At 41.1% G+C, this 27342-nt stretch overlaps 2 protein-coding genes across 2 annotated transcripts; both read left to right on the top strand.

The window, feature by feature from the left end:
* The first annotated feature begins 887 nt into the window (after window positions 1-887).
* On the top strand, window positions 888-25509 carry LOC128602585 (uncharacterized). Its single transcript, XM_053616471.1, has 17 exons — window positions 888-903; window positions 956-1180; window positions 1676-2017; window positions 2191-2406; window positions 2567-2917; window positions 3002-3220; window positions 18516-18857; window positions 19031-19246; window positions 19407-19757; window positions 19843-20058; window positions 20219-20569; window positions 20655-20873; window positions 20978-21280; window positions 21376-21483; window positions 21629-21710; window positions 22887-22932; window positions 23136-25509. The coding sequence occupies exons 1-17, from the start codon at window positions 888-890 to the stop codon at window positions 23310-23312; spliced, it is 3780 nt and encodes a 1259-aa protein (XP_053472446.1). The 3' UTR covers window positions 23313-25509.
* LOC128602674 (uncharacterized) lies at window positions 13351-18509 on the top strand. The gene is made up of 4 exons (XM_053616606.1): window positions 13351-16465; window positions 16822-16909; window positions 17340-17669; window positions 17796-18509. The coding sequence occupies exons 2-4, from the start codon at window positions 16855-16857 to the stop codon at window positions 18071-18073; spliced, it is 663 nt and encodes a 220-aa protein (XP_053472581.1). The 5' UTR covers window positions 13351-16465; window positions 16822-16854; the 3' UTR covers window positions 18074-18509.
* Window positions 25510-27342: the final 1833 nt, after the last annotated feature.

Consider the following 27342-nt stretch of genomic DNA (forward strand, 5'->3'; position numbering starts at 1 on the left):
ATGCAGCCATGCTGAATAGAACAAGACTGTTTTCAACAGCAGCAGTTCTCATGTTGCTGGCAGGTAAACCTGATTTTATATATATAATATATAAAATCATTTTTTTAAAAATACAAATATATATTACATTTGTATTTGCATTCTTTTGTTACTGTTATGTGCCTGTGTAGTATGTCGTGTGCTTGACTTCGGCTGATATCTGTTAGATCTGTTTTAAAACATTATTGATTGTAAAAAATAATAATAATAAATGAATGAATAAATAATAATAATAATAATAATAATGTTTTATAATCCCACTACCATTACATAATCCCAGTGTCACCCAGAACAGGATGGGTTTGAGTCTAGAGTGAGCTGTTTTGGCCAAATTGTTTTAGAAGCAAGTAGTGTGCAAGTGTTTACATAGTCAGTGTTTGAACTCACAAATTAGATGGACTTGTCCTGTGTGTGTGTGTGTGTGTGTGTGTGTGTGTGTGTTCCAGGAGTTCAGGCTCAGCACAGTGTAACTCTCTCCTCTCAGAGTCTCTGTGCTGTTACTAGATCTACAGTAAAAATCCCCTGTACATATCCAAACTCTTATTATCGCAGACCGAAGGAGTGGTATCGAGTCCAGAGCTCTGAAGGAGAACCACGAGACCTGAGGAAAGATCCACAATACTCAAGACGAGTGTCTGTAAGCACAGAGACGTCTGACTGTGAGCTGACAGTGAGGAATGTGAGAGCGAGTGACTCTGGAGTTTATAACTTCAGATTTAAAACATGGAGCAATAACTGGATATCTGCTCCATCTGGAGTTCATCTGACTGTTACAGGTAACACACACACACACACACACACACACACACACACACACACACACACTCACACGCTTTATTGATTCAGGTATGGAAGATAAGTCCTGTATGTATGTAGTATTTACAGGATTTAGGTATGTAAAGTGAATTGTGTGTAGACTTGCAGGTGAAGGTGGATCCTAACACTGTAGGACAGAGAGAACTGAAACTGACCTGTAGCGCCACCTGCAGCCTCAGCACGTACCGTTTCTACTGGTACAGGAATGGCCAATACGAGCAATACATAACTGAGGCATCGATTGTGATCGACTCCACCCATCTATCTAACCTGGGCAGCTACTCCTGTCAAGTGTACGAGAGTCAACACCGTTCTCCTCCAGCGTGTGAGTGTCAGAGTCCGTCTGTCCCTCAGCAGCAAACCTCTGCTGATAACTAAGCACTGAATCAGATAGTTGGCGTTAAGGTTTTTTGTTTTTTTTAGATGAGGACGGGTTCCCTTCTGAGTCTGGTTCCTCTCAAAGTTTCTTCCTCATATCGTCTCAGGGAGTTTTTCCTTTCCACCGTTGCCTCTGGCTTGCACATTAGGGATAAATTCATAAATGTTCTGTAAAGCTGCTTTGTGACAATGTCCACTGTTAGAAGCGCTTTACAAATAATATTGAGTTGAATTGAATAGCGTTCACAGATAATGAGCTTTCATCAACAGTCACCTCGCTGTTAAACATATCGAGAGAAAGATGCTAGACTCAAATAATGTTAAACAGTGTAACTGTGAGGTGAGGAGAGAGCACCACGGCTTGTAGCCAAAACATTCGCAAACAAACTGTTGAAATTATCATTTGTGAACCATAAGTCCTCTGTGTCCCTGTGTGTTTCAGGTGTACTGGGTAAAGAGTGTTGGGGTGTGACTTACACTCCTGAACGTGTGTGTGCTCTGAAAGACACGTCGATTGATCTCTCCTGCTCTTATAAACACCCTGCAGGACACACAGTGATAAAATCAGTCTGGTTCATTAAAGATCAGACTGGTGTTGAACCTGTGGATGTGAGAGAGGATGAGGAGTATCAGGGCCGAGTGCAGTACACACAGAACTCCCAGAATAACTGTAGACTGAGAATCACTAACCTGAGAGAGAGAGACGCTCAAACATACAGATTCAGATTCTACACTGATGGGGGTAAATACACCGGTGATCCTGGAGTCTCTCTGTCTGTCACAGGTAAAGCCACATAATTATATGTTAACTTAAAGCTGCAGTATGGAATTTTTTTTGGTTAAAAATGAACAAAATTTAATTTTTTTAAAACGTAAAGCTGTATGAGAAACATTAAGTTAAAGTATGAGAATATTCTATATTTGAAAATAACACCAAACCATGCTTATTATTTTCAGATATGAAGGTTATAGTATCAGACTCGGATAACTGGAACAAGAGGCTGAGCTGCATCACCACCTGCACTCTGTCTAACAACCCCACTTACATCTGGTACAAGAACGGACAGCGTGTCACTGACCCGTACAGAAATGAACTGTATGTCAGTAGTTGGGAATCAGGCAGCTACTCCTGTGCTGTAAGAGGACACGAGGAGCTTCGCTCTCCTGCTGTCTGTAAGAACTCACTTTACACTTCACTCACTCTGTCATCATCTCACTGCCAGCTTCTGTTAGATTACAATAAACTCACATGCAGTGATTCATGTCTGAGTGATGCTTTAGGTTTTTATTTATTTATTTAGATTTCTGTTCTAACTCAGTTTATATGTTTCAGGTGTTTTTGATGAGAAGAGCTGCTGGAGTGTGACGTACTCCACCCAGACTATCTGCTCTCTGATTGGATCATCAGTGGACATACACAGTTATTACACATTCCCTGATCGTTACAAGGTCACAGAAGTGTTCTGGTTCATTAAAGAGCAGGCTGGTGTTGAACCTGTGGATGTGAGAGAGGATGAGGAGTATCGGGGCCGAGTGCAGTACACACAGATCTCCCAGAATAACTGTAGACTGAGAATCACTAACCTGAGAGAGAGAGACGCTCAAACATACAGATTCAGATTCTACACTGATGATCCTACAGGCGAATACACCGGTGATCCTGGAGTCTCTCTGTCTGTCACAGGTAAAGCTGTATGAGAAACATTAAATTAACTATAAGAACATTCTACATTTGAAAATAACACAAAACCGTGCATATTGTATGCAGATCTGAAGGTTACAGTATCAGACTGGTACACCAAGAACAGCAAGAAGCTGAGCTGCATCACCACCTGCACTCTGTCTAACAACCCCACTTACATCTGGTACAAGAACGGACAGCGTGTCACTGACCCGTACAGAAATGAACTGTATGTCAGTAGTGGGGAATCAGGCAGCTACTCCTGTGCTGTAAGAGGACACGAGGAGCTTCGCTCTCCTGCTGTCTGTAAGAACTCACTTTACACTTCACTCACTCTGTCATCATCTCACTGCCAGCTTCTGTTAGATTTAAATAAAGTTATTTTTATTGACACATCTGAGAGATAATGATAGTAATTGTTATTTTATTTAAAGAATATTCTAATATTATTATGGCTAAATCCTGATAATCATAAAGTTTTAGTCATTTTACTTACAAAGGAAAAATTGTCTTATAAAAGATACGGAGACTGCCTATCTAACTTAAGCTCTGTTCAGATGGGATGTATTTTACTTGAGGAAGTGGTGGTTCAGTGGTTAAGTAGTTGGGCTTCTGATAGGAAATGTGTGAATTCAAATCCCAGCACTGCCAGGCTGCCATGAGTTGTTGAGCAAGGCCCTTAACCCTCACAATTTTTACAGTTGTAAATCCCTTTGTATAAAAGTGTCAGCCAAATGAGCAAAACTACATATAATGTAAATATTTACCTAAATATCCGTGCTTTTATTTCCATATAATTACATTTTGTTGGTATTTTTTATGGACTGTTTCAATATATGGAACAATTATGGCGTCTTTTACCTTCTACAAAACGGTCAGTGGAAATAACCCCAGGTAATGTACATCATGTTCAGCTCGACATGCAGGTAAGTATTCCACAATATTCTATGGGAAAGTATTTTATTTTTTTTTTTTTTTAAAAACATTTTCTTTTACACATCAAGACACTCCAGAAGGTGCTTTATTGTATCATTTCCCACCCAAACTAAGCCACCACATAGCACTGGCTGAGTTTAAAATAATATATTTAAAATGGTTGTGAACACAGGAATGGGGGGACCCGGAAGCAGAACATAAACACAGGAGTTCAGGGTTAAATGGGTTTTATTGAGGGCTTGGAGAAACTGGGGTGTGTGTGAAAGGAGTATGGTAATTGTGTAGTCAAGGTCGGGATTCACTCTGGTCGGTACAGTGGCGGTCGTTTGCTCAGCAAGGCTGGCTGGGGTAGCAGGAAGTGAGCAGGCAGGCTGGGTGAGCTGTGAACCTGGAACACGAGGAAAAAACCGAGTGAGCAGCAAGATTACCTGACAGGAAAAACTGGACAGCTGTAAGCTGGACATGTTACCACACCGAAAGCCAGAACAATCTCGCATTGAGTGTCTGAAGAACCAGGGTTTAAATACTCATGGCATGATGAGAAGCTGTTGAGCTGATGAGAAGCAGGTGAGTCCAATGATGCAATCAAACGTGGTGCGAAAGCCCAGAGACACATACACACACACACACACACACACACACACACACACACACACACACACACACACACACACACAACACAGAGAGAGAAAATACTGGAAACACAAGGAAAGTGGAAAAGTGTGGGACTGGAACCTGCCAGTACCCCCTCTTAACAGAAGCCTCCAGGTGACCTGCCAGGCTTGTCTGGATGGGCTCTGTGAAACTCTCAGATGACCAAGAGGTCCAGAATATCCAGAAGGATCGGGATACCCAGGTCCACTCCTCCAGTCTGTTTTCTTCCCAGTTTACCAGATATTGCAGCCCCCGTCCCCTGCAGTGCACATCAGCAGCCTCCTGATGGTGTAGGCCAGGTGATCATCCACAACCCGAGTGGGCAGAGGGGGGTCAAATGGAAGGCTCAGAGGGCTGATGTGAACAGGCTTGAGTTGGAAGACATGAAAGCTAGGGTGAATGCACAGGGATCTGGGGGAGCTTGAGTTTAACAATGGAATAGTTGATGATGCTCTTGATGGTGAAGGGGCCCAGATAACAGGGGAGAGTTTATTGGACTCTGTCTTTAGTGGGATGTCCTTAGCAGAAAGCCATAGTTTTTGACCTGGATCATAGTTGGGTGCTGGAATCCGATGGTGGTCGCCTGGCTACAGTTGCAATTGGTGAAGCGGATCAGTGTGGAATGGGCCTCCTTCCACACCTTGTGGAAATGGTGAATGTGGGCTTGCATGGAGGGGACAACCATGTCATTTTCCTGGATGGGGAACAAGGGAGGCTGATAACCCAGGGAACACTCAAAGGGGGACATACCAGTGGCAGTACTGGACAGGGAGTTGTGGGCATACTCAATCCAGGGTAGTTGGGAACGCCTGGTGGAGGAGTTGTTGGCCATGACACTGCAACGCTGCTTCCAACTCCAAGGCCCACTCCGCCTGACTGTTAGTCTGGGGGTGAAACCCAGAGGACAGACTCACTGTGGCCCCGGGAGCATTGCAAAATGAATTCCATACCTGGGAAATAAACCGAGGTCCGTGGTCAGAGACAATGTCCTTGGGAATACCATGCAGCCAGAAGACATATCTAACGAAGAGGTCTGCAGTTTCTCAGGTGGTGGGGAGCTTGGGCAGGGCCACAAAATGAACAGCTTTAGAGAAGTGGTCTACTATGGTAAGGATGATGGTGTTACCTTGTGATGTGTGAACGAGAGTGGCTGGGAACAGGCAGGGATCATAGTAGGCTGACAGGTGAGCAGTGAGAGATGTCTTCTTCTGGGGTGAACTGGCGGGAGAGGGTACTGGGCTTAGGGTTCTTAGAATCGATATGGTAGATGATAGTGAAATTACAACTCACAATTCCCCATATTCCACAGGGGAGAAGCGACGTTGCATTCCGCAGAGGAGAAGTGATGAGAAACAATGTAGGGGTGAAGTTTCGGTTCAGAAACTCGATGCCAGGAAAGCACCGCACCCACACCTGAAACAGAGGCGTCCACCTCCTCAATGAATTGCCACAAAGGACCAGGTTGGATAAGCACAGGGGTCCACACGAAGGGAGTGGAGGTGAGCCTAGTGAGGGGTGCTGCAACCCGACTGTAGTCCCTGATGAAGCCACTCGACAATGGCTTGGATCTTCTCAGGATCAGCCTTGACTTGTCCACTCTCGATGACATACCCAAGGAAGGTGACTGTCCGGGCATGTAACTTGCATTTTTCAGCTTTGATGAACGGGCAGTTCTCCAGAAGTCACTGTAGGACTTGCCAGACATGGTGGGTGTACTCAGTGGGTGTGGAAAAAATTATGCAGACACCAGCCCTACCACAAGTTCTAATAATAAAGGTCAAAACAATTAGTTTGTATTGAAGATTAAATGTTTCTGTGTATCAGGATTACAGTATGGCTAGTCAATATGGAAGCCACATATCAATCACATTTAGAGGTTTTTTGATACTGTGACAATGCATGAAGACTGAAAAGTGAAAATCAGTAATCTTGGAATAAGAAGTGGATTACTTCTTGTGTTTGTTCATTGTTGAACATTAAGGATGTTAAAACATTGCTTCAGGCCTCTAGAATGACTAGATTTATTACGATTTTTGCAATTCTTACTTCAATGCAATCCCTGATGAAATTTTGCTAAAATTTAACTTTAATGTTTGAGTCCCCAGCCCCACCCCCACCTCTTTTCCCTTCTGGAAGGTTTTTTGTCCACTCCTTTTTTTGCATTTTATTGCAACTTTCACTGTGCTCATACAGAGACCAGACTGCATTAGGAATCCACCCAGATGCCCCATACTCCTGTCGTATCTCCCATGACAAATATCAAGACACAAAATCTATCCCAATCTACAAAACAGATGTAGACTGGATTAGTTTACTCTCATGACCCATCATAAAGCTGTGCAATACTAAAGAGCTGATCCACTGTTCTACAGCTTGTGTAGAAAATGCATTGTTTCTTCTGAATCCTATCCCTACAACTGTGCCATCAACTTGCTCCTAGGTACTTCTCTACCTTGGGCTAGGCTCTTTGCACATTCTGGTTCTGAACAAAAATCAATGGAGGAATACATTCAGAATTCGTTGTTGCTAAGGTTCATTCTGCCCTCTACCTTGCCAGCGGGGGTGGGGTTTTTGTTTGTGGGGAAGAAGGATGGGGACCTTTGTGTTACTGAGGCCTCAACAAGATCCCCAGTACCCTCTGCCTCTCATGATTATGGCCGTTGAATCACTGCAGCACGCATGCATTTTTTCCAAGCTGGACCTGCAAAGTGTGGACCTGCAAATCTCATCAGAGTATGGCAGGGTGACAAATGGAAGACATTCCAAAGGGTAGCCTGCAAATGGACTCAGCCAGGATCAAGGTTGTTATGGATTGGCCACAGGTAACCTCACTCCAACTAGTCATACACTTCCTGGGCTTTCCTAACTTTTTCTGACAGTTTATTCCAAAGTTTAGCACTGTAGCAGCACCACTTGGTTTTGATAGTCACCCAAAGCCCAGGAAGCTTTTTGAGGAGCTCAAACAGTGCCTGATATCAGCTCCCATCTTTCGACTACCCAGCCAAGACAGCCCATTCATTGTGGAAGTAGACAACTCTGATGTGGCCATAGGATCACTCTTTGTTCCAGTATGCTGGTAATGACCAGAAGCTCCACCCCATGCTTACTTTTTCCATTCTCTCATCCACAATGAACAGCATTATGACATGGATAATATGGAGCTTTTTGCTGTCAACTTGGTTCAGGGGGAATAGAGAGACAATATTAGGAGGGAGCCAAATCCCAGTTCATGGTTGGGACAGACCATAAGAAATTGATGTATATCCAAGGTGGCAAATTTCTTACTCTGCACCAGGCCAGATGGGCATTGTTCTTTGGCATATCAGCCTGGCTCAAAGAACATTAAATCTGCTACCCTCTCCACGCATTGGGCCCCTTCCACCACACAGCCTGATGCTGAACCCATAGTCCCCGGGCCACAGATTCTGGCCCCCTTGAGATGGGGACTAGAAACAGATATTTGGTAGCTCTCCAATGACAGCATCAACCCTTGGTCCCCAGCCACCCTTTGTTGATGGCACTATAGCACTCATCCTAGGGCTTGTCTTCTTTTGCATGCCAGTTTGGCGATCATCCTCCCAGGAAGCTGACATGGCCATCCCTTCAGCCAAGCACCTTCTCTGGCAGTGCTAACAGAGCTGGCAGAAGGCCCACACTTTGTTTTTAACCACCAGCTAAGGCAGAACCCATGTGGCTTTGTACTAAAGACCTACCCCTGCACCTGGACTCTCGGTATGTGGGTCACTTTAAGGTTGTTAATTAAAATTAAGTCAGTCTTTTATCAAGTACAGCTCCCCAAATCCATGAGGATAAACCCCACATTCAATGTGTTGTGCCTCAAGCTGGTACTTGTAGTCCATTGGCGTAATCCTTTCTGAGTTGAGATCGGTTGGCAAACCGAATGGACCATTTAGTACTGTCCCTTTCCCTTCTCACTATTGTTTTGCCCTCTGTGGTTTATTATTTGGCACACTTTTGTTCTTTCCTGCACCATTGGGAATTCAGTGCATTATCTGCCACCCTTTCCCCGCAGCTCATTTAGTAGAGTGCTTGCCTCTGCCCTGCTCTCAAGCCCTGCAGTCGAGCGCTCACTTTCGTACTTTGTTCTGTCTGCACCTTCATTCCAATGTTCTGACCACACCATCAGTTAGTGCTGCCTCTTGGCTCAGCGTGTTTAAAGCACTTGCTGTTGCAATCTTGAAAACCAGATTCAAACCTCCACCAAGCACAACCATCACTTCTCTCATTTTGACTGGTCAAGGTCTGCTACTGGGCACTCTGTATGTGTCAGTAAGTCGTTAAGATGCTCATGCTGTTTACAGGGTGTCTTACAACCCTGATATTCCTATGTTAGGATCAGATGGAGTCTCCTCCTCTTTTTAAAAAATAGTGACCCCAAATCCAGTTTCCCAGTCCAAAGGCAGTGCCCAGATCTTCATGCAGCATTGAATAGGCATGTTAATGACACAAACCTAAGCATGCCCAGTGCCTTTGTGCCTTCATCTCTGGCTGAATTGCATTGAATTGAACTGACATGGTAAACTCAGCTACAGAGATGGAATCCAAAATACCAGTGACTTCTGCCACAGCATCCTGAAAGGAGGACCTCTTTAAGGTCCACTGGGTTAAGAATTTTCTCAAAGTGCTCCTTCTATCATTCAGCAACATCCTTTGTAGAGGTCAATGCTCATCCTTACTTGCGCTTATTTACTAACTAACATCTTTGGGTCAATATGAATGTCCTTTTCCATGGCCTCTTCAAACTCCTCCCATGACAAAGCCTTCATACCTGCAATTATTTTTGCTGCAGCCCTTCTAGTTCTCCTATGATCAATATTCAGAAGGTGCCATTAGGCACCTGTTCTTTCACAACTAGTGTCAACCAGCATCCTATGGTTGTCACGATAAAAGACACTGACAGCCTTTCAGTGGGGTACATAAAACTATGTAATTATGTAATGTAATAAAACTATGTAATGTAATTCTTCATAATCTTCCAATCAGATTCCCCTAAAAACACCAGCGCAGTGGTTCTTTCCTCTGGAGACACAGTGGAGGGGGATTCAGTGACTCTGAGCTGTAGCAGTGATGCAAACCCTCCTGTTCTCACCTACTCCTGGTTTAAACAGAGAGCAGCTGCAGACACACTGCTGACAACAAGCCAGAATTACAGCATCAGCAACATCAGCTCCCAGCACAGCGGACTGTACTACTGCACTGCTCACAACCGGCTGGGACAGCACAACTCTACACCGACACTCCTGGATGTGTTATGTAAGTTCCCTGGCTTGTTCTCAGTATATCCATGCTTAATAATATGTGAACATACTTGGTACGTCTAAAATTAAGTTTGGTTTCCTTCATGCGTTTATTCATGCTTCCAGAGCTAATGGTGTTTAACAGGCTAAAAACTTGGTAATTAAATTGCAAAATGATTTAATGTGTGTAAATATCTTTGTATATCAAACTGAACTTAAAATTCATATATACAAAAGCTTTGGTAATGATAATTTTGTTCGTACTCGAATACGTGATAAATGCCAATCATCATACATTACCAAGGGCGTTCATAGCACTACCGATTTGCACTTAGTAATAGCCACAAAAGAGAGAGCTGAAATGACAATATGAATACTAAACAGTGAAAGAGCAACTCCTAAGTGTGATATGTGCTAAATCTTTCTGTAATGCAGCTCAGCCATTGCAGCACATCAGCTCCAGTCTAAAAAGGCCTTGGAATACTGAACGCAGAGATGACGTCTGCAAGGGTTGCACAAATAATTAAACCACATTGTATGCTTACAATCTTGCATTCTCCCTGCTGTTTCGTGTTGGGGTATGAGTTCTCCATTAGTGCAGGTGCACCTATTAAAATTTGGTGATAATTTCCACAAATACAGGAAAACGACTGCTGCTACACAAAGTCATCCATCTTGGAATGATTTGGCTTGGGCGCATCTCGTTTATAATGACTAGTCACAGACTTGGTCTCACAGTGTGTTTATCCTACTGTCATGTGTACTACACAGCGAGCAAAGCCTCCATGAGACAGCTCCACATGAAGTATGTCAAGGCATTAAAGGCCTTCATATAATTCCTGAGGCATTAATGTTCAATTCGTATACTTCAAAGGTGGTTTTTCCTTCTTGCACCCCAGGTGAACTTATACTTCCTCTTATACAGTGGCACGTCTTTTATCCCACTTGAATGGCTACCCTTATTTGTCTCAATTTGTGGATTTGTTTGGGACTGGATTCTTTCAAGTCGTTCATACGAAACGACTAAGTTTCACGAAATTTTCATTAAATTATGTGTGTAGTTTAAATAAAAAATTTCATCCATGTGAAGCTTATTAATCCAAGTTCACATTACTGAGTCTCCTTTTTCAATTTACACCGAATTTCAGGCGCTCTTGAAGAACAAACTAAATGGAATTTCATTTACATCACATTTTTAAATGAACATTTCTAAATGGTCTTTTACAGTGAATTTATGAATAAATGAATTCGTATCCAGCTTGCTACACGAGGCCCAGAGTTACGGTTTTAATATTAAGACCTTGTGCCTGTTTTCAGATCTCCCTAAAAACACCAGCGCAGTGGTTCTTTCCTCTGGAGACACAGTGGAGGGGGATTCAGTGACTCTGAGCTGTAGCAGTGATGCAAACCCTCCTGTTCTCACCTACTCCTGGTTTAAACAGAGAGCAGCTGCAGACACACTGCTGACAACAGGCCAGAATTACAGCATCAGCACCATCAGCTCCCAGCACAGCGGACTGTACTACTGCACTGCTCACAACCGGCTGGGACAGCACAACTCTACACCCACACTCCTGGATGTGTTATGTAGGTGCAGTTTTTTTGTGTATGATGCTTATTTTTTATTGTAATACATTCAATAAGTAAGTAACTCCCACTTCTGATCAGACTCCCCCCGAAACACGTCTGTGACTGTCGTTCCATCCGTGTCTGGAGACTTGGTCACGCTGTTGTGTAGAAGTGACTCCAACCCCAACAGCTCTTACACCTGGTACAAGAAAACAGAAGGAGATGTGATACTGATTGAAAATGGCACCAATTTAACTTTATCCTCGAGAGCAGATGGATTTTACTACTGTACAGCAAGGAATGGATTTGGATCATCCAATTCATCAGAATGGCCATGTACATCAGGTACTCGCTTCTCACAAGCATGCCATTATAGTGTCAGTTTGATGACATCATGTGTTACTTTTTCTCATTTGTGTCCTTCTCTTTGTCTCCACTCAAAACCTCTGACTCTTTACACCCATCTTTTTAACATGCCGATTATTTCTTACTGATGCAGATAACAGAGCTGTAAAATATGCAGGTTCGGGAGTCGCTGTCGGTTTGGTTCTGTTATTCATGGTTGTCATTCTGTGGATGTGGTAAGAACACAAAATCACATTTACATTACTATAAAATAAAGTCTATGAACCCCATCCAAACATAATTCAATTATTTATAATGTTTGCCATTTAATATTTTGTCAAAATATTTGTCTAATGGGTTTGGATTGCACCCATTCAAATCAAGTGACCCGTACATAGACTAATCGCTATAATACTTCAGTAATAAATATGACTTTGATAAGGGTTGGTTGTGATTTTCACCTCTGTAATAAAATAAAATATAATAGACTTCGCAGACCCCTGGGGGTCCGCATACACCACTTTGAGGACCGCTGATCTAGTATCTATCCACTGCACTGCAGAGTTTCCCCCCCCCCCCTTCACATTAAGGGAACTACATTCACTCATGTAGTATATAAAACGAATTCGTTTCACACCGCAAGTGTAGATGGTGATGTTTTTTTTTTTGTTTTTTTTTTATTACACACATTCCAACAGGAAAAGAGGACCAGCATACAGTAACAGGAGTGAGGAGTACAGCAAGGTGAGTTTTAGTGAAGTCACTAACAGAGAAGTGAGATTTCCAGGCGATAAAGTTAAAGTAGATAGAAGTTATCACCTTTAGACGTAAAAACGTTTGGCGAACGTTTGAGAACTAACATTCCAAGGTGTTGATTTGCATTTTCGTGTTAGATTTTAAGAACCTTAAATCTCTCTCTCTCGCTCCCTCAGAACGACTCTTCTCCCGTGTATGGTAACGTCTCAGCTATGACCTCTGACCCCACACAAACAGATCAGGACAACGTTCAGTACTCCAGCGTTTATTTCACACAAACGCACACACAGGAAGTGCCTCTCTACTCGACGGTTCAACTGCCAAAGGCTCTCAATCAGAAAGAGGACGTAGTATATGCCACAGTGAACATCGTAAAATCAAGAGCTGCTCGGTAAGCGATTCTGTCACACCTTCTGAGTTCTTTCCACTATCTCTTGAGGAAAACAAATAAACTTCACAGGCACAGCTGCAAATAATAGAGAAGTTACAGTAAAACCACGATTATCTTTGTAACTGTTTGTTTAGCTAATTTTCCTCATGAATTTAGTTCAAACTAGAAGCCATTTTCCAAAACAATTAAAACACTGAATATATGTGTGTGTGTGTGGGGGGGGGGGGGTGTGTGGGGGGGGGTTCTTTCATCCAATACTACACCAGTAATAATTATATCTGAAAGGTAATAACGGGTTTAGACAGTAAATGAGAGCAGTTATGTGTTTTGAAATGAAATAATTTACTGACGTAAGCATTTACGTATGAAGCGCTGTGAAAACTCGTGAAAAGCTCTAACATGTCAAAAATGTTTTTCTCTTAACAATGCGCCTCATTCATCAAGCTGAATATGAACAAATGTATTTAGTAAATCGTTCGTAGGAGCATTTACATAAGCAATTCATGTTAGAAAATCATGTTGGGTAATCATGTTAGCAATTATGGAAAAGAATCATTCACGATAGCAAGTCGACACAAATCCATAAAAGACCAATAAGAACATTCTTTCAATTAAGCCAAAAGAGGCGCTGGTGTACAAATCAACTCATCTGGTGTATAAGTCGGATTGTCACAAGAGTTCGGGCTTTTCAGGTGCTTTAATGTTTACTAAGTGATGTTTTTGAGGTGTAGGAATGAGAGAAAATAACTTTTCGTTGATTTTGACGTCATTTCACGCCGCCAGCTCTCAGTGAGCGTTAGCTTTTATGGAGTTTTGTGGGCGTGACTAAATGCAAATAGGCCGTTTTTGTGAATGACGTTTACAGGTGTCAATATAGTCACGTGAGTATGAAATACGTCAGCGTTACCGAAATATGTTAATATGATTAGGCCACACAAACACGTCAACTTCGACTTGACTGAAATTCCCGAACAAGGCGCAGGATTAGTGGCAAATGTGAGAAATATGAAGTGCGTATTTTTGCTCAGGAAATATTCAAAAATACGTTTTCGAATTTTACAGGGAGGACGAAATCTACAACAATCTGAAGTCCAAGAGTAAGAACTGACCATAAAATTCAACGTCTGCAACGTGTTAAAAAAGGTCCAGATACTCTTTTTTTTTTTTTCCCCCCCGTAAGATATAAATAAGTCAATTATGAAGTGACACTTTAGTCCTACATTTAAAAACACATCCTTAATCACAGATTGAACTGATGTTTAGCAAATTAGTGTAAATGCATTGTTCATTCATTGTTCATTGTTAATTATTTTTTTTTATTTGATGCTTTGTGAGGCTTTTTGTGTGCTTGCATGTTTATCCTTTGTTGTGTGATTACAGTATTGTTCATTTTTATTGCTGAATTACACACAGACACTCATTTTAATAAAAAAATATTTATATAATCATGTCATATAAAGTTGCAGTATGATATAACAGCAAAATGGGTTTGTTTTTTAGGGTTTTTTTTTTTTTTTTTTTTAAATATGTTCCACTGGTGAATTAATTTCGACTTTCAGTAATCAGTCCCTGATCAGGCAGATCTGGTGAAACTTTTTGCCCAAATGAGGTCGCACCACTAAAGTTCATACTGTGCGTCTGAGAAAATTTGATCAACATCACCCTCTAGTGGGCATTTCCAAACAAACAAACAAAAAAAAAATCAGACTTTAATCATATCATATGACTGTATGCACCATGGCTTTCATCCAGTATCTTCTGCCCTGTATTAAGGGCCAGGGCTCAGCCAGCTCCTGCAAGAAGCTTCTGGGCAGATGTGAATGCGTGATCTCCTTCCTCCAACACCATCAAGTGGAAACACCCAGCAGAGAAACGGCAGAAAAAACCACACCGAAGCACATGTTGCCTTGGGAACTGCGACACACTCAGAGAGGGAGAACCCATGCCAGAACACAGGCAGCAGGCACTGGCCCAAGAGGCAGATGTCTGTAAGAGAGAACTGTATGAAATTGTGAAAATATTCAAATATATTTCATTTAAACACACCAAACAACGTTCTCTGACAAGAATGCGTGATCACAGTTTTAACTCCAACTGCTGCCGTTGCTTTCTTGAATCACAGTTAGAAAAGCAGATTCTTTTGGCTTGAGAGATGCCTGATCAAGTCTTGCAGGCATTCACTATCCCACTGGAGGCCTGATTGTCATGGAAATACTGGGACAAGGACTAGAGACTACAATTCCCATCAGCCACTGCACCTCACCTGACCATGTCACATGACTGGTCTGCACCTGATCTCAATTTCACACTCATCACTGTTCCCCTATATAAGCCTCATCCTGTTTCAGCCACATTGTGAAGTAATTACTCAGTTTCCTTTGTGTTCTGTCATTACCATGCCTTTCATAAAGAAAAAACAAATAAATAATCCATTCTCTCTGTCCATTTCTGAATGGTTTCATTCCAAACAACATTCAAAATATAATGAGTCTTTATTAGTCACACATACATTACAGCACAGTGAAATTATTTTCTTTGTATACTCCAGCATGTTAGGAAGTTGGGGTAAGAGCGCAGGGTCAGCCATGATACAGCGCCCCCTGGAGCAGAGAGGGGTAAGGGCCTCGCTCAAGGGCCCAACAGTGACAGCTTGGCAGGGCCGGGGCTTGAACCCCTGACTTTCCTGCTCCATATATAAATATAAATACAAAAAAATGTTTGTGTATTAACTATGTAGTACACCCCTACCATCGGCGCTGTCAAAATCATTCCAGTTTTATTTTGAAACACGCACGTGTTCCTGTAGTGATTAAGTCACTTGTGAAGCGTGAACCCACCCTGAGGCCATCTGCAGTACTGCACCACTAACAGCAGCATTTCACTGGTTTTCAGGGTCACTGGAGTCACTCATGCCTAGGCTTCTCTAACAGGATAATCCTCTCTCTCTCTCTCTCTCTCTCTCTCTCTGTAGCTGTGGGGTCAGAGCAGAATGATGACTTTACACTAAATTATGATCTGTCACACCTTCTAAACAGTCTACAGTTGCTGATCTTTTTCTTTCACATCCTCTTGTGCTAATGTGTTTCTCTATATTGAGACCAGAGAAACAATAATCCACCGCCAAGGATCAATTAACATTAGATCTATTTTACTTCTGTTAATTGTTTAGGGGACAAACCATTATGATTATCATTAAAAACAAAGGCCTACACTACTAGGATACACTGCCCAAAAATCGTACATGATGTGCTGTATTTAAGATTATTTATTTATTTTCAGTGTATAATGCATGCAGGGATTTGAACCATTATAGGAAGGTTAACTTCATTTCACAGTTCATCATTACTGAAAGCTGCTTATGACCAATTCTTCTTTATATATATATATATATATATAATCTTATTGTATGTGATTTTAGGTATTTTTTAAGGCCCATTACGTATGACTTTTTCTAATTTTTTTAGTTCCCATATACTGCATTTTTAGCTCATGTAGGTTTCCCTTATACTGCATTTTTGGTTTCCCCTTTTTTATTTTTTTATTTTACAAAACAGCTTCACCCCCTTAGGGCATTATTGACTTGACTGTTAATGAGTGCGGACCTTAATCATCTCTTTAATCTTCCTTTGCGTTTTACTGTGGGTAAGTGTATATACTATGTTTATTTCTTTTAATCATCTTCACCTCATCTCTCTAGCGTGTTTACATATCTAGTGTGTGTGTGTTACAAGGTTTGTGAGTGTTAGTAACTTATGATCTTAACCTGTGTACACTTTTCCCTTAATAAACCCTCATTTTCCCACAGTTGTCTCCTTTGTGTTTTATTTTTTGTCATAATTTTCATCCAGCAAGTGACGTAATAGGTCAAAATCACGACATTTCCTAGTTGTGTACTTTTCCATTTGTATCTCTTATTGAAGTAACCATCACTTATATTGTGTTAATTATACATTGTATAAGATTAGATGGTTTGAGAAAATGGATTATAATTCTTGTAGTGTGCATGTTTACCTTTAAGGGGTGATGCAGCCATGCTGAATAGAACAAGACTGTTTTCAACAGCAGCAGTTCTCATGTTGCTGGCAGGTAAACCTGATTTTATATATATAATATATAAAATCATTTTTTTAAAAATACAAATATATATTACATTTGTATTTGCATTCTTTTGTTACTGTTATGTGCCTGTGTAGTATGTCGTGTGCTTGACTTCGGCTGATATCTGTTAGATCTGTTTTAAAACATTATTGATTGTAAAAAATAATAATAATAAATGAATGAATAAATAATAATAATAATAATAATAATGTTTTATAATCCCACTACCATTACATAATCCCAGTGTCACCCAGAACAGGATGGGTTTGAGTCTAGAGTGAGCTGTTTTGGCCAAATTGTTTTAGAAGCAAGTAGTGTGCAAGTGTTTACATAGTCAGTGTTTGAACTCACAAATTAGATGGACTTGTCCTCTGTGTGTGTGTGTGTGTGTGTGTGTGTGTGTGTGTGTGTGTTCCAGGAGTTCAGGCTCAGCACAGTGTAACTCTCTCCTCTCAGAGTCTCTGTGCTGTTACTAGAGCTACAGTAAAAATCCCCTGTACATATCCAAACTCTTATTATCGCAGACCGAAGGAGTGGTATCGAGTCCAGAGCTCTGAAGGAGAACCACGAGACCTGAGGAAAGATCCACAATACTCAAGACGAGTGTCTGTAAGCACAGAGACGTCTGACTGTGAGCTGACAGTGAGGAATGTGAGAGCGAGTGACTCTGGAGTTTATAACTTCAGATTTAAAACATGGAGCAATAACTGGATATCAGCTCCATCTGGAGTTCATCTGACTGTTACAGGTAACACACACACACACACACACACACACACACACACACACGCTTTATTGATTCAGGTATGGAAGATAAGTCCTGTATGTATGTAGTATTTACAGGATTTAGGTATGTAAAGTGAATTGTGTGTAGACTTGCAGGTGAAGGTGGATCCTAACACTGTAGGACAGAGAGAACTGAAACTGACCTGTAGCACCACCTGCAGCCTCAGCACGTACCGTTTCTACTGGTACAGGAATGGCCAATACGAGCAATACATAACTGAGGCATCGATTGTGATCGACTCCACCCATCTGTCTAACGTGGGCAGCTACTCCTGTCAAGTGTACGAGAGTCAACACCGTTCTCCTCCAGCGTGTGAGTGTCAGAGTCCGTCTGTCCCTCAGCAGCAAACCTCTGCTGATAACTAAGCACTGAATCAGATAGTTGGCGTTAAGGTTTTTTGTTTTTTTTAGATGAGGACGGGTTCCCTTCTGAGTCTGGTTCCTCTCAAAGTTTCTTCCTCATATCGTCTCAGGGAGTTTTTCCTTTCCACCGTTGCCTCTGGCTTGCACATTAGGGATAAATTCATAAATGTTCTGTAAAGCTGCTTTGTGACAATGTCCACTGTTAGAAGCGCTTTACAAATAATATTGAGTTGAATTGAATAGCGTTCACAGATAATGAGCTTTCATCAACAGTCACCTCGCTGTTAAACATATCGAGAGAAAGATGCTAGACTCAAGTAATGTTAAACAGTGTAACTGTGAGGTGAGGAGAGAGCACCACGGCTTGTAGCCAAAACATTCGCAAACAAACTGTTGAAATTATCATTTGTGAACCATAAGTCCTCTGTGTCCCTGTGTGTTTCAGGTGTACTGGGTAAAGAGTGTTGGGGTGTGACTTACACTCCTGAACGTGTGTGTGCTCTGAAAGACACGTCGATTGATCTCTCCTGCTCTTATAAACACCCTGCAGGACACACAGTGATAAAATCAGTCTGGTTCATTAAAGATCAGACTGGTGTTGAACCTGTGGATGTGAGAGAGGATGAGGAGTATCAGGGCCGAGTGCAGTACACACAGAACTCCCAGAATAACTGTAGACTGAGAATCACTAACCTGAGAGAGAGAGACGCTCAAACATACAGATTCAGATTCTACACTGATGGGGGTAATTACACCGGTGATCCTGGAGTCTCTCTGTCTGTCACAGGTAAAGCCACATAATTATATGTTAACTTAAAGCTGCAGTATGGAATTTTTTTTGGTTAAAAATGAACAAAATTTAATTTTTTTAAAACGTAAAGCTGTATGAGAAACATTAAGTTAAAGTATGAGAATATTCTATATTTGAAAATAACACCAAACCATGCTTATTATTTTCAGATCTGAAGGTTATAGTATCAGACTCGGGTAGCTGGAACAAGAGGCTGAGCTGCATCACCACCTGCACTCTGTCTAACAACCCCACTTACATCTGGTACAAGAACGGACAGCGTGTCACTGACCCGTACAGAAATGAACTGTATGTCAGTAGTGGGGAATCAGGCAGCTACTCCTGTGCTGTAAGAGGACACGAGGAGCTTCGCTCTCCTGCTGTCTGTAAGAACTCACTTTACACTTCACTCACTCTGTCATCATCTCACTGCCAGCTTCTGTTAGATTACAATAAACTCACATGCAGTGATTCATGACTGAGTGATGCTTTAGGTTTTTATTTATTTATTTAGATTTCTGTTCTAACTCAGTTTATATGTTTCAGGTGTTTTTGATGAGAAGAGCTGCTGGAGTGTGACGTACTCCACCCAGACTATCTGCTCTCTGATTGGATCATCAGTGGACATACACAGTTATTACACATTCCCTAATCGTTACAAGGTCACAGAAGTGTTCTGGTTCATTAAAGAGCAGGCTGGTGTTGAACCTGTGGATGTGAGAGAGGATGAGGAGTATCAGGGCCGAGTGCAGTACACACAGATCTCCCAGAATAACTGTAGACTGAGAATCACTAACCTGAGAGAGAGAGACGCTCAAACATACAGATTCACATTCTACACTGATGATCCTACAGGCAAATACACCGGTGATCCTGGAGTCTTTCTGTCTGTCACAGGTAAAGCTGTATGAGAAAGGTTAAGTTAAAGTATGAGAATATTCTATATTTGAAAATAACCCCAAACCATGCTTATTATTTTCAGATCTGAAGGTTATAGTATCAGACTCGGGTAGCTGGAACAAGAAGCTGAGCTGCATCACCACCTGCACTCTGTCTAACAACCCCACTTACATCTGGTACAAGAACGGACAGCGTGTTACTGACCGTTATATAAATGAACTTGATGTCAAAATTGAGGAATCAGGCAGCTACTCCTGTGCTGTAAGAGGACACGAGGAGCTTCGCTCTCCTGCTGTCTGTAAGAACTCACTTTACACTTCACTCACTCTGTCATCATCTCACTGCCAGCTTCTGTTAGATTACAATAAACTCACATGCAGTGATTCATGACTGAGTGATGCTTTAGGTTTTTATTTATTTATTTAGATTTCTGTTCTAACTCAGTTTATATGTTTCAGGTGTTTTTGATGAGAAGAGCTGCTGGAGTGTGACGTACTCCACCCAGACTATCTGCTCTCTGATTGGATCATCAGTGGACATACACAGTTATTACACATTCCCTAATCGTTACAAGGTCACAGAAGTGTTCTGGTTCATTAAAGATCAGACTGGTGTTGAACCTGTGGATGTGAGAGAGGATGAGGAGTATCGGGGCCGAGTGCAGCACACACAGATCTCCCAGAATAACTGTAGACTGAGAATCACTAACCTGAGAGAGAGAGACGCTCAAACATACAGATTCACATTCTACACTGATGATCCTACAGGCAAATACACCGGTGATCCTGGAGTCTCTCTGTCTGTCACAGGTAAAGCTGTATGAGAAAGGTTAAGTTAAAGTATGAGAATATTCTATATTTGAAAATAACCCCAAACCATGCTTATTATTTTCAGATCTGAAGGTTATAGTATCAGACTGGAGTGAGCAGTACATGAATCTGAGCTGCATCACCACCTGCACTCTGTCTAACAACCCCACTTACATCTGGTACAAGAACAGACAGCGTGTGTCTGAGTGTAAATCTGCCTCCTGCTCTGTAGCTGCAGTCGGTGGTGCGGTCAGTTACAGCTGTGCTGTTGAAGGCCATGACAGTCTCCTCTCTCCTCCAGTGTGTGAGTGTGGATTTGACTCTCCTCAATCATAGTACATCTATATCTGTATCAAATGCTGATCCTGAACACACACCAGCTGATTCAGGTGTTTTATTTCTAACCAGATTCTCCTAAAAACACCAGAGCAGTGGTTCTTTCCTCTGGAGACACAGTGGAGGGGGATTCAGTGACTCTGAGCTGTAGCAGCGATGCAAACCCTCCTGTTCTCACCTACTCCTGGTTTAAACAGAGAGCAGCTGCAGACACACTGCTGACAACAGGCCAGAATTACAGCATCAGCAACATCAGCTCCCAGCACAGCGGACTGTACTACTGCACTGCTCACAACCAGCTGGGACAGCACAACTCTACACCCACACTCCTGGATGTGAAGGGTAACTCTACACAGACACACCTGGATGTGTTATGTAGGTGCAGTTTTTTTTTGTGTGTGTGTGTGATACTTGGTTTTTTTTTAAAATGTAATACATTCAATAAGTAATGAACTGCCACTTCTGATCAGACTCCCCCCGAAACCGACCTGTCATTCTATCCATGTCTGGAGACTACTACTGTACAGCAAGCAATGGATTTGGATCATCCAGTTCCTCAGAATGGGAACATACATCAGGTACTCGCTTCTCACAAGCATGCCATTTTTTATCTTTGATGACATCATACGTTACTGTTTCTTGATTGTGTCCTCCTCTTTGTCTCCATTCAAGACCACTTTTCAGCCTCCTTTTTAACATGCTGATTATTTCTTACTGATACAGATAACAGTGTCGTGAAATACGCCGTTTCTGGAGTCACTGTTGCGTTGGTTCTGTCGTTCATTGCGGTCTTTCTGTGGATACGGTAAGAACCCAAAATCGCATTTACATTCAAGTAAATTCTATGGAACTCCTTTACACAATATCCAGTTATCACATATTAGGCTCATTATTCAGACAGAAGTGAATATCAGTCACAACAATAAACGCTTGACATGTCCGGAAAGGGCACGCTGAATGATACGTCACAGTTCGCGAGCGTTTTGGACCCCATTTTTATAGACTGGGTAGTGATTAGAATCGGGGGTGGGGGGGGGGGGGGGGGTGTGTATCGTGTCAGTTTTGAGTTGTAGTCTGGAGCAGCCATGTCTGTACTGTATGCCAAGGTGCAGTATGGGAAATAGAATTTCGCACTGATTCTCAGTATGCTTATGCTTCACACACCCCTGCAGGTCCATGTACACCACTGTTCTAATATCGGTCCATTGCACAGTCCAGATTTTTTCCCCCTTCACATCGCATGGGTTGCATTCACTTTTGTGGAATATAAATACTAAGAGGGCGTCTCAATCAGCTCCCTAGGTTGTGAATCAGTGTATCGTGTACATGAGTTGGGTGCATTGGTAAGGACCCTGGCTCACTACACATTGGGATACTGATGACTCAATTTCCGGCGACATGACTACGTACTCGCGTTGTAAAACGTCAACAGTGGCATTTATATATCATATAACATGTGTCTCATAAATGTGTTAGCTTAATCGCTCGTGTTTCTGTCATGGTATTTCAAGGAGGATCGTAGGCTAGCTAGTGGATTTTAAAAAAATCATTAAACACGTCAAAGTCATTAGACTCAAACAAACCGTACAGAACGTCAAATAAAGTTAAAAATCACTAACGTTAGTAATCATTTGAGAGCTACAACAACGACAACATGCTATTTACACTTGTAGACGAAGTTGGCTGAGAGTTCATCCGCCATTTTTTTTTTTATTTTAAATCTGAGAGGCTTCAGAAAAAATCTCCAGTAATGGAACATAGTGAGCATCAATGCTCTTTGGTTTTTGCGGTGCACTGTGGGATTTCTTTAGGGAGCGAACGTTCCAGTGCACTGGAAGGATTCTGCGCCCTTTAAACGTCCGCCTCCCTGATCAGCGCCCTGACTACTGAACTAAGGAGCTGATTGAAACGCACACTAAAGAATTTCACGCTGCAACTGTAGCTGGTGATGTTATTGTTTTTATTACACATGTTCCAACAGGAGAGGAGCGTCGTCGTTCAGTAACAGCAGTGTGGAGTACAGCAAGGTGAGTTTTAGCGAAAAGTGAAATTTCCAGAGAATTAAAATATATATATATATAACTTTTTTCCTCTCGAAAGTCAAAGCAGATGTAACTTCTCAAGTTTAAACTAAAAGATTTTTGGCAAAAATGTTGAGGCACGACATTCCAAAGTGTTGATTTGTTGTATATACATGTGAGATTTTAACACCCTTAAACCTGTCTCTCAGAATGACTCTGCTTCAGCATATGGTAACGTCTCAGCCATGACCTCTGACCCCTCACAAACAGCCTCCTCAGAAGATCAGGACATTGTTCAGCTGCCTCTCAACTCAAAGGCTCTCAATCAGAAAGAGGAAGTAGAACATGCCACACTGAGGCTCGTCAAATCAAGAGCTGTTCGTTAGGTGATCCAAACGAAAACGATTCTCTCGCACCTTTTGACTTCTTTCCACCTTCATTGTTCATTTTTTTTTTTTTAATTCGATGCTTCGTGAGGCTTTTTGTGTGTTGCATGTTTATCCTTTGTGGAGTGTATGATTATAGTATTCTTCCTTTTCATAACTGAATTTTCAAGGTGTATTGTACACACACACACTCATTTTAATAAAAATATATTTATGTAATCATGTCACATAAAGTTGTAGTATCATATAACAGCAAAATGAGGGTTTATAAATACATATATAAATTATGTTCAACTGGTGAATTAATTTCAGTCCCTTATCAGGCAGATCTGGTGAAACTTTTTGCCTAAATGAGGTCACGCCACTGAAGTTCATACTGTGGGTCTGAGAAAATATCACCCTCTAGTGGGCATTTCCACACAAACGAAAAGAATGTGTGATCAGAGTTTGAACCACCTTTGTGGTGTCCTTTAGTAACACAGCAACAGGACAGTCTGGCTTTTACTTTGCTCACTATTCGTCCAGGTCCATAGTCAAACAGAACTCATGCCCATGCACTATACTGCCATCTTATGGTTTAATGACGAAACACAACTACCGCCTCTGGCTTGCTCATTAGGGATAAACTTATAAATTTAAACTTTACAACCTGAATTAATTTATTTTCAACTGTAAAGCTGCTTTGTAACAATGTCTATTGTTAAAAGTGCTATAGAAAAAAAACTGAATGAAATGGAATTGTACGCTATTAGTGCCTTTCATTATCAACACTATCACCTTTTTTCACCACACCTTCACTCCTCCTGCAAGAACAGCTTATCTGACACTATCAGTTAATCAGTAAATCAGAGTGTAATTTAGAACCCATGACATTTCCATTACTTCAACACACATCAGTCACATACAGAGTTGTAGTGAGCTTTTAGCTGGAAGTGTAAAACGACTTATTAATCCACGGTCACTCTTATAACCGATTATTCTCAAATGATGCACCAGCACAATCAATTATATTCATGGGGTGAACAGGAAAATTAACCGACAGAAATATTTGTTTTATCGATGGGGCACAGGAGGCCGTTCAGAGGTCGGCTTGGAGCAGATGAACCTCAAATCGAACCGAAATGCCTGCAAGGTGTTGAACATCGATTGGGCATTTGTTTGTTTCCGTCCCTCCTGATCCTTCAGGACAATCAGTAAGTCTCAACTTGCTGTACTGTTTGGAAAACTGGGCTGCATCCAAACACAGTGAACACGATTCATTTGCAGTGCACTATTTGATGAACAGGAACTTGTTTTGTAAGGGTTCGAATAATCAATAAGGCCTTTCTGAGCTTTCGGACCTACAGTGGAGGTAAAAAAAAAAAAATGACGGGGATGGAACTGTGTGCATTTATGTAAGAGCTCAGTTGAGAGATACTTCTAGCTGTATGTAGCTACAGTAATGTTGTGTTTTAACAAACAGCTTCGAAACACATGCTAACACTTTCTATGAAGGCTTTGAGGCAGTGGAGGCTCAGTGGTTAAGGTTCTGGACTGTTAATCAGAAGGACAACCAGCACTGTAAAGTTTCTAATTTTGTTAATAATCTGCACAAAATCATGTTTAAAAATGTATGTGGGGGATGTTCAAGAGTGTGTGTGTGTGTGTGTGTGTGTGTGTGTGTGTTAGTGTTAGGGCTAGCATTAGGTTCAGATCTACCTTTAAATAATTATTGGTGTCTTGGCCTCCAAATTCGATTTGACTTGATCAATATAATTAAAGACTGGACACTCAACTCATACCGGCCCAATGGGTCTGTAATGGTAGCGAAACTAACAGATCCTCTTTCCTTTCGCTTTGGTTATTTCTAGAGCGTGTCTGCAAACTGTGCCACATTTAATCAGAATAGTTTCTTTTGGCTTGAGAGATGCCTGATCAAGTCTTGCAGGCATTCACTATTCCACTGGATGCCTGATTGTCATGGAAATACCGGGAAAGGGACTAGAGACTACAATTCCCATCAGCCACTGCACCTCTCCTGACCATGTCACATGACTGGTCTGCACCTGATCTCAATTTCACACTCATCACTGTTCCCCTATATAAGCCTCATCCTGTTGCAGCCACATTGTGAAGTAATTACTCAGTTTCCTTTGTGTTCTGTCATTACCATGCATTTCATAAAGAAAAAAAAAATAAATAATCCATTCTCTCTGTCCATTTCTGAATGGTTTCATTCCAAACAACATTCAAAATATAATGAGTCTTTATTAGTCACACATTCATTACAGCACAGTGAAATTATTTTCTTTGTATACTCCAGCATGTTACAGCCATGATACAGCGCCCCCTGGAGCAAAGAAGGGTAAGGGCCTCACTCAAGGGCCCAACAGTGACAGCTTGGCAGGGCCGGGGCTTGAACCCCTTACTTTCCTGCTCCATATATAAATATAAATACAAAAAAATGTTTGTGTATTAACTATGTAGTACACCCCTACCATCGGCGCTGTCAAAATCATTCCAGTTTTATTTTGAAACACGCACGTCTTCCGGTAGTGATTAAGTCACTTGTGGAGTGTGAACCCACCCTGAGGCCATCTGCAGTACTGCACCATTAACAGCAGCATTTCACTGGTTTTCAGGGTCACTGGAGTCACTCATGCCTAGGCTTCTCTAACAGGATAATCCTCTCTCTCTCTCTCTCTCTCTCTGTAGCTGTGGGGTCAGAGCAGAATGATGACTTTACACTAAATTATGATCTGTCACACCTTCTAAACAGTCTACAGTTGCTGATCTTTTTCTTTCACATCCTCTTGTGCTAATGTGTTTCTCTATATTGAGACCAGAGAAACAATAATCCACCGCCAAGGATCAATTAACATTAGATCTATTTTACTTCTGTTAATTGTTTAGGGGACAAACCATTATGATTATCATTAAAAACAAAGGCCTACACTACTAGGATACACTGCCCAAAAATCGTACATGATGTGCTGTATTTAAGATTATTTATTTATTTTCAGTGTATAATGCATGCAGGGATTTGAACCATTATAGGAAGGTTAACTTCATTTCACAGTTCATCATTACTGAAAGCTGCTTATGACCAATTCTTCTTTATATATATATATATATATATATATATATATATATATATATATATATATATAATCTTATTGTATGTGATTTTAGGTATTTTTTAAGGCCCATTACGTATGACTTTTTCTAATTTTTTTAGTTCCCATATACTGCATTTTTAGCTCATGTAGGTTTCCCTTATACTGCATTTTTGGTTTCCCCTTTTTTATTTTTTTATTTTACAAAACAACTTCACCCCCTTAGGGCATTATTGACTTGACTGTTAATGAGTGCGGACCTTAATCATCTCTTTAATCTTCCTTTGCGTTTTACTGTGGGTAAGTGTATATACTATGTTTATTTCTTTTAATCATCTTCACCTCATCTCTCTAGCGTGTTTACATATCTAGTGTGTGTGTGTTACAAGGTTTGTGAGTGTTAGTAACTTATGATCTTAACCTGTGTACACTTTTCCCTTAATAAACCCTCATTTTCCCACAGTTGTCTCCTTTGTGTTTTATTTTTTGTCATAATTTTCATCCAGCAAGTGACGTAATAGGTCAAAATCACGACATTTCCTAGTTGTGTACTTTTCCATTTGTATCTCTTATTGAAGTAACCATCACTTATATTGTGTTAATTATACATTGTATAAGATTAGATGGTTTGAGAAAATGGATTATAATTCTTGTAGTGTGCATGTTTACCTTTAAGGGGTGATGTAGTCATGCTGAATAGAACAAGACTGTTTTCAACAGCAGCAGTTCTCATGTTGCTGGCAGGTAAACCTGATTTTTTTAATATATATATATATATATATATATATATGTATAAAAAATTTTTTTTTACAAATATATATTACATTTGTATTTGCATTCTTTTGTTACTGTTATGTGCCTGTGTAGTATGTCGTGTGCTTGACTTCGGCTGATATCTGTTAGATCTGTTTTAAAACATTATTGATTGTAAAAAA

Source organism: Ictalurus furcatus, chromosome 27, assembly GCF_023375685.1.
Source record: "Ictalurus furcatus strain D&B chromosome 27, Billie_1.0, whole genome shotgun sequence".
NCBI lineage: Eukaryota > Metazoa > Chordata > Actinopteri > Siluriformes > Ictaluridae > Ictalurus > Ictalurus furcatus.

Bases quoted from the DNA above. Each gene is read 5' to 3' on its own strand.
- LOC128602674 (XM_053616606.1), top strand. From the start codon at position 16,855: ATGCTGAATAGAACAAGACTGTTTTCAACAGCAGCAGTTCTCATGTTG. The intron at 16,910-17,339 runs GTAAACCTGATT...TGTGTGTTCCAG, and splicing joins AGTTCTCATGTTGCTGGCAG to GAGTTCAGGCTCAGCACAGT. The intron at 17,670-17,795 runs GTAACACACACA...AATTGTGTGTAG, and splicing joins AGTTCATCTGACTGTTACAG to ACTTGCAGGTGAAGGTGGAT.
- LOC128602585 (XM_053616471.1), top strand. The intron at 21,711-22,886 runs GTAAGAACCCAA...ATGTTCCAACAG, and splicing joins GCGGTCTTTCTGTGGATACG to GAGAGGAGCGTCGTCGTTCA. The intron at 22,933-23,135 runs GTGAGTTTTAGC...CCTGTCTCTCAG, and splicing joins GCAGTGTGGAGTACAGCAAG to AATGACTCTGCTTCAGCATA.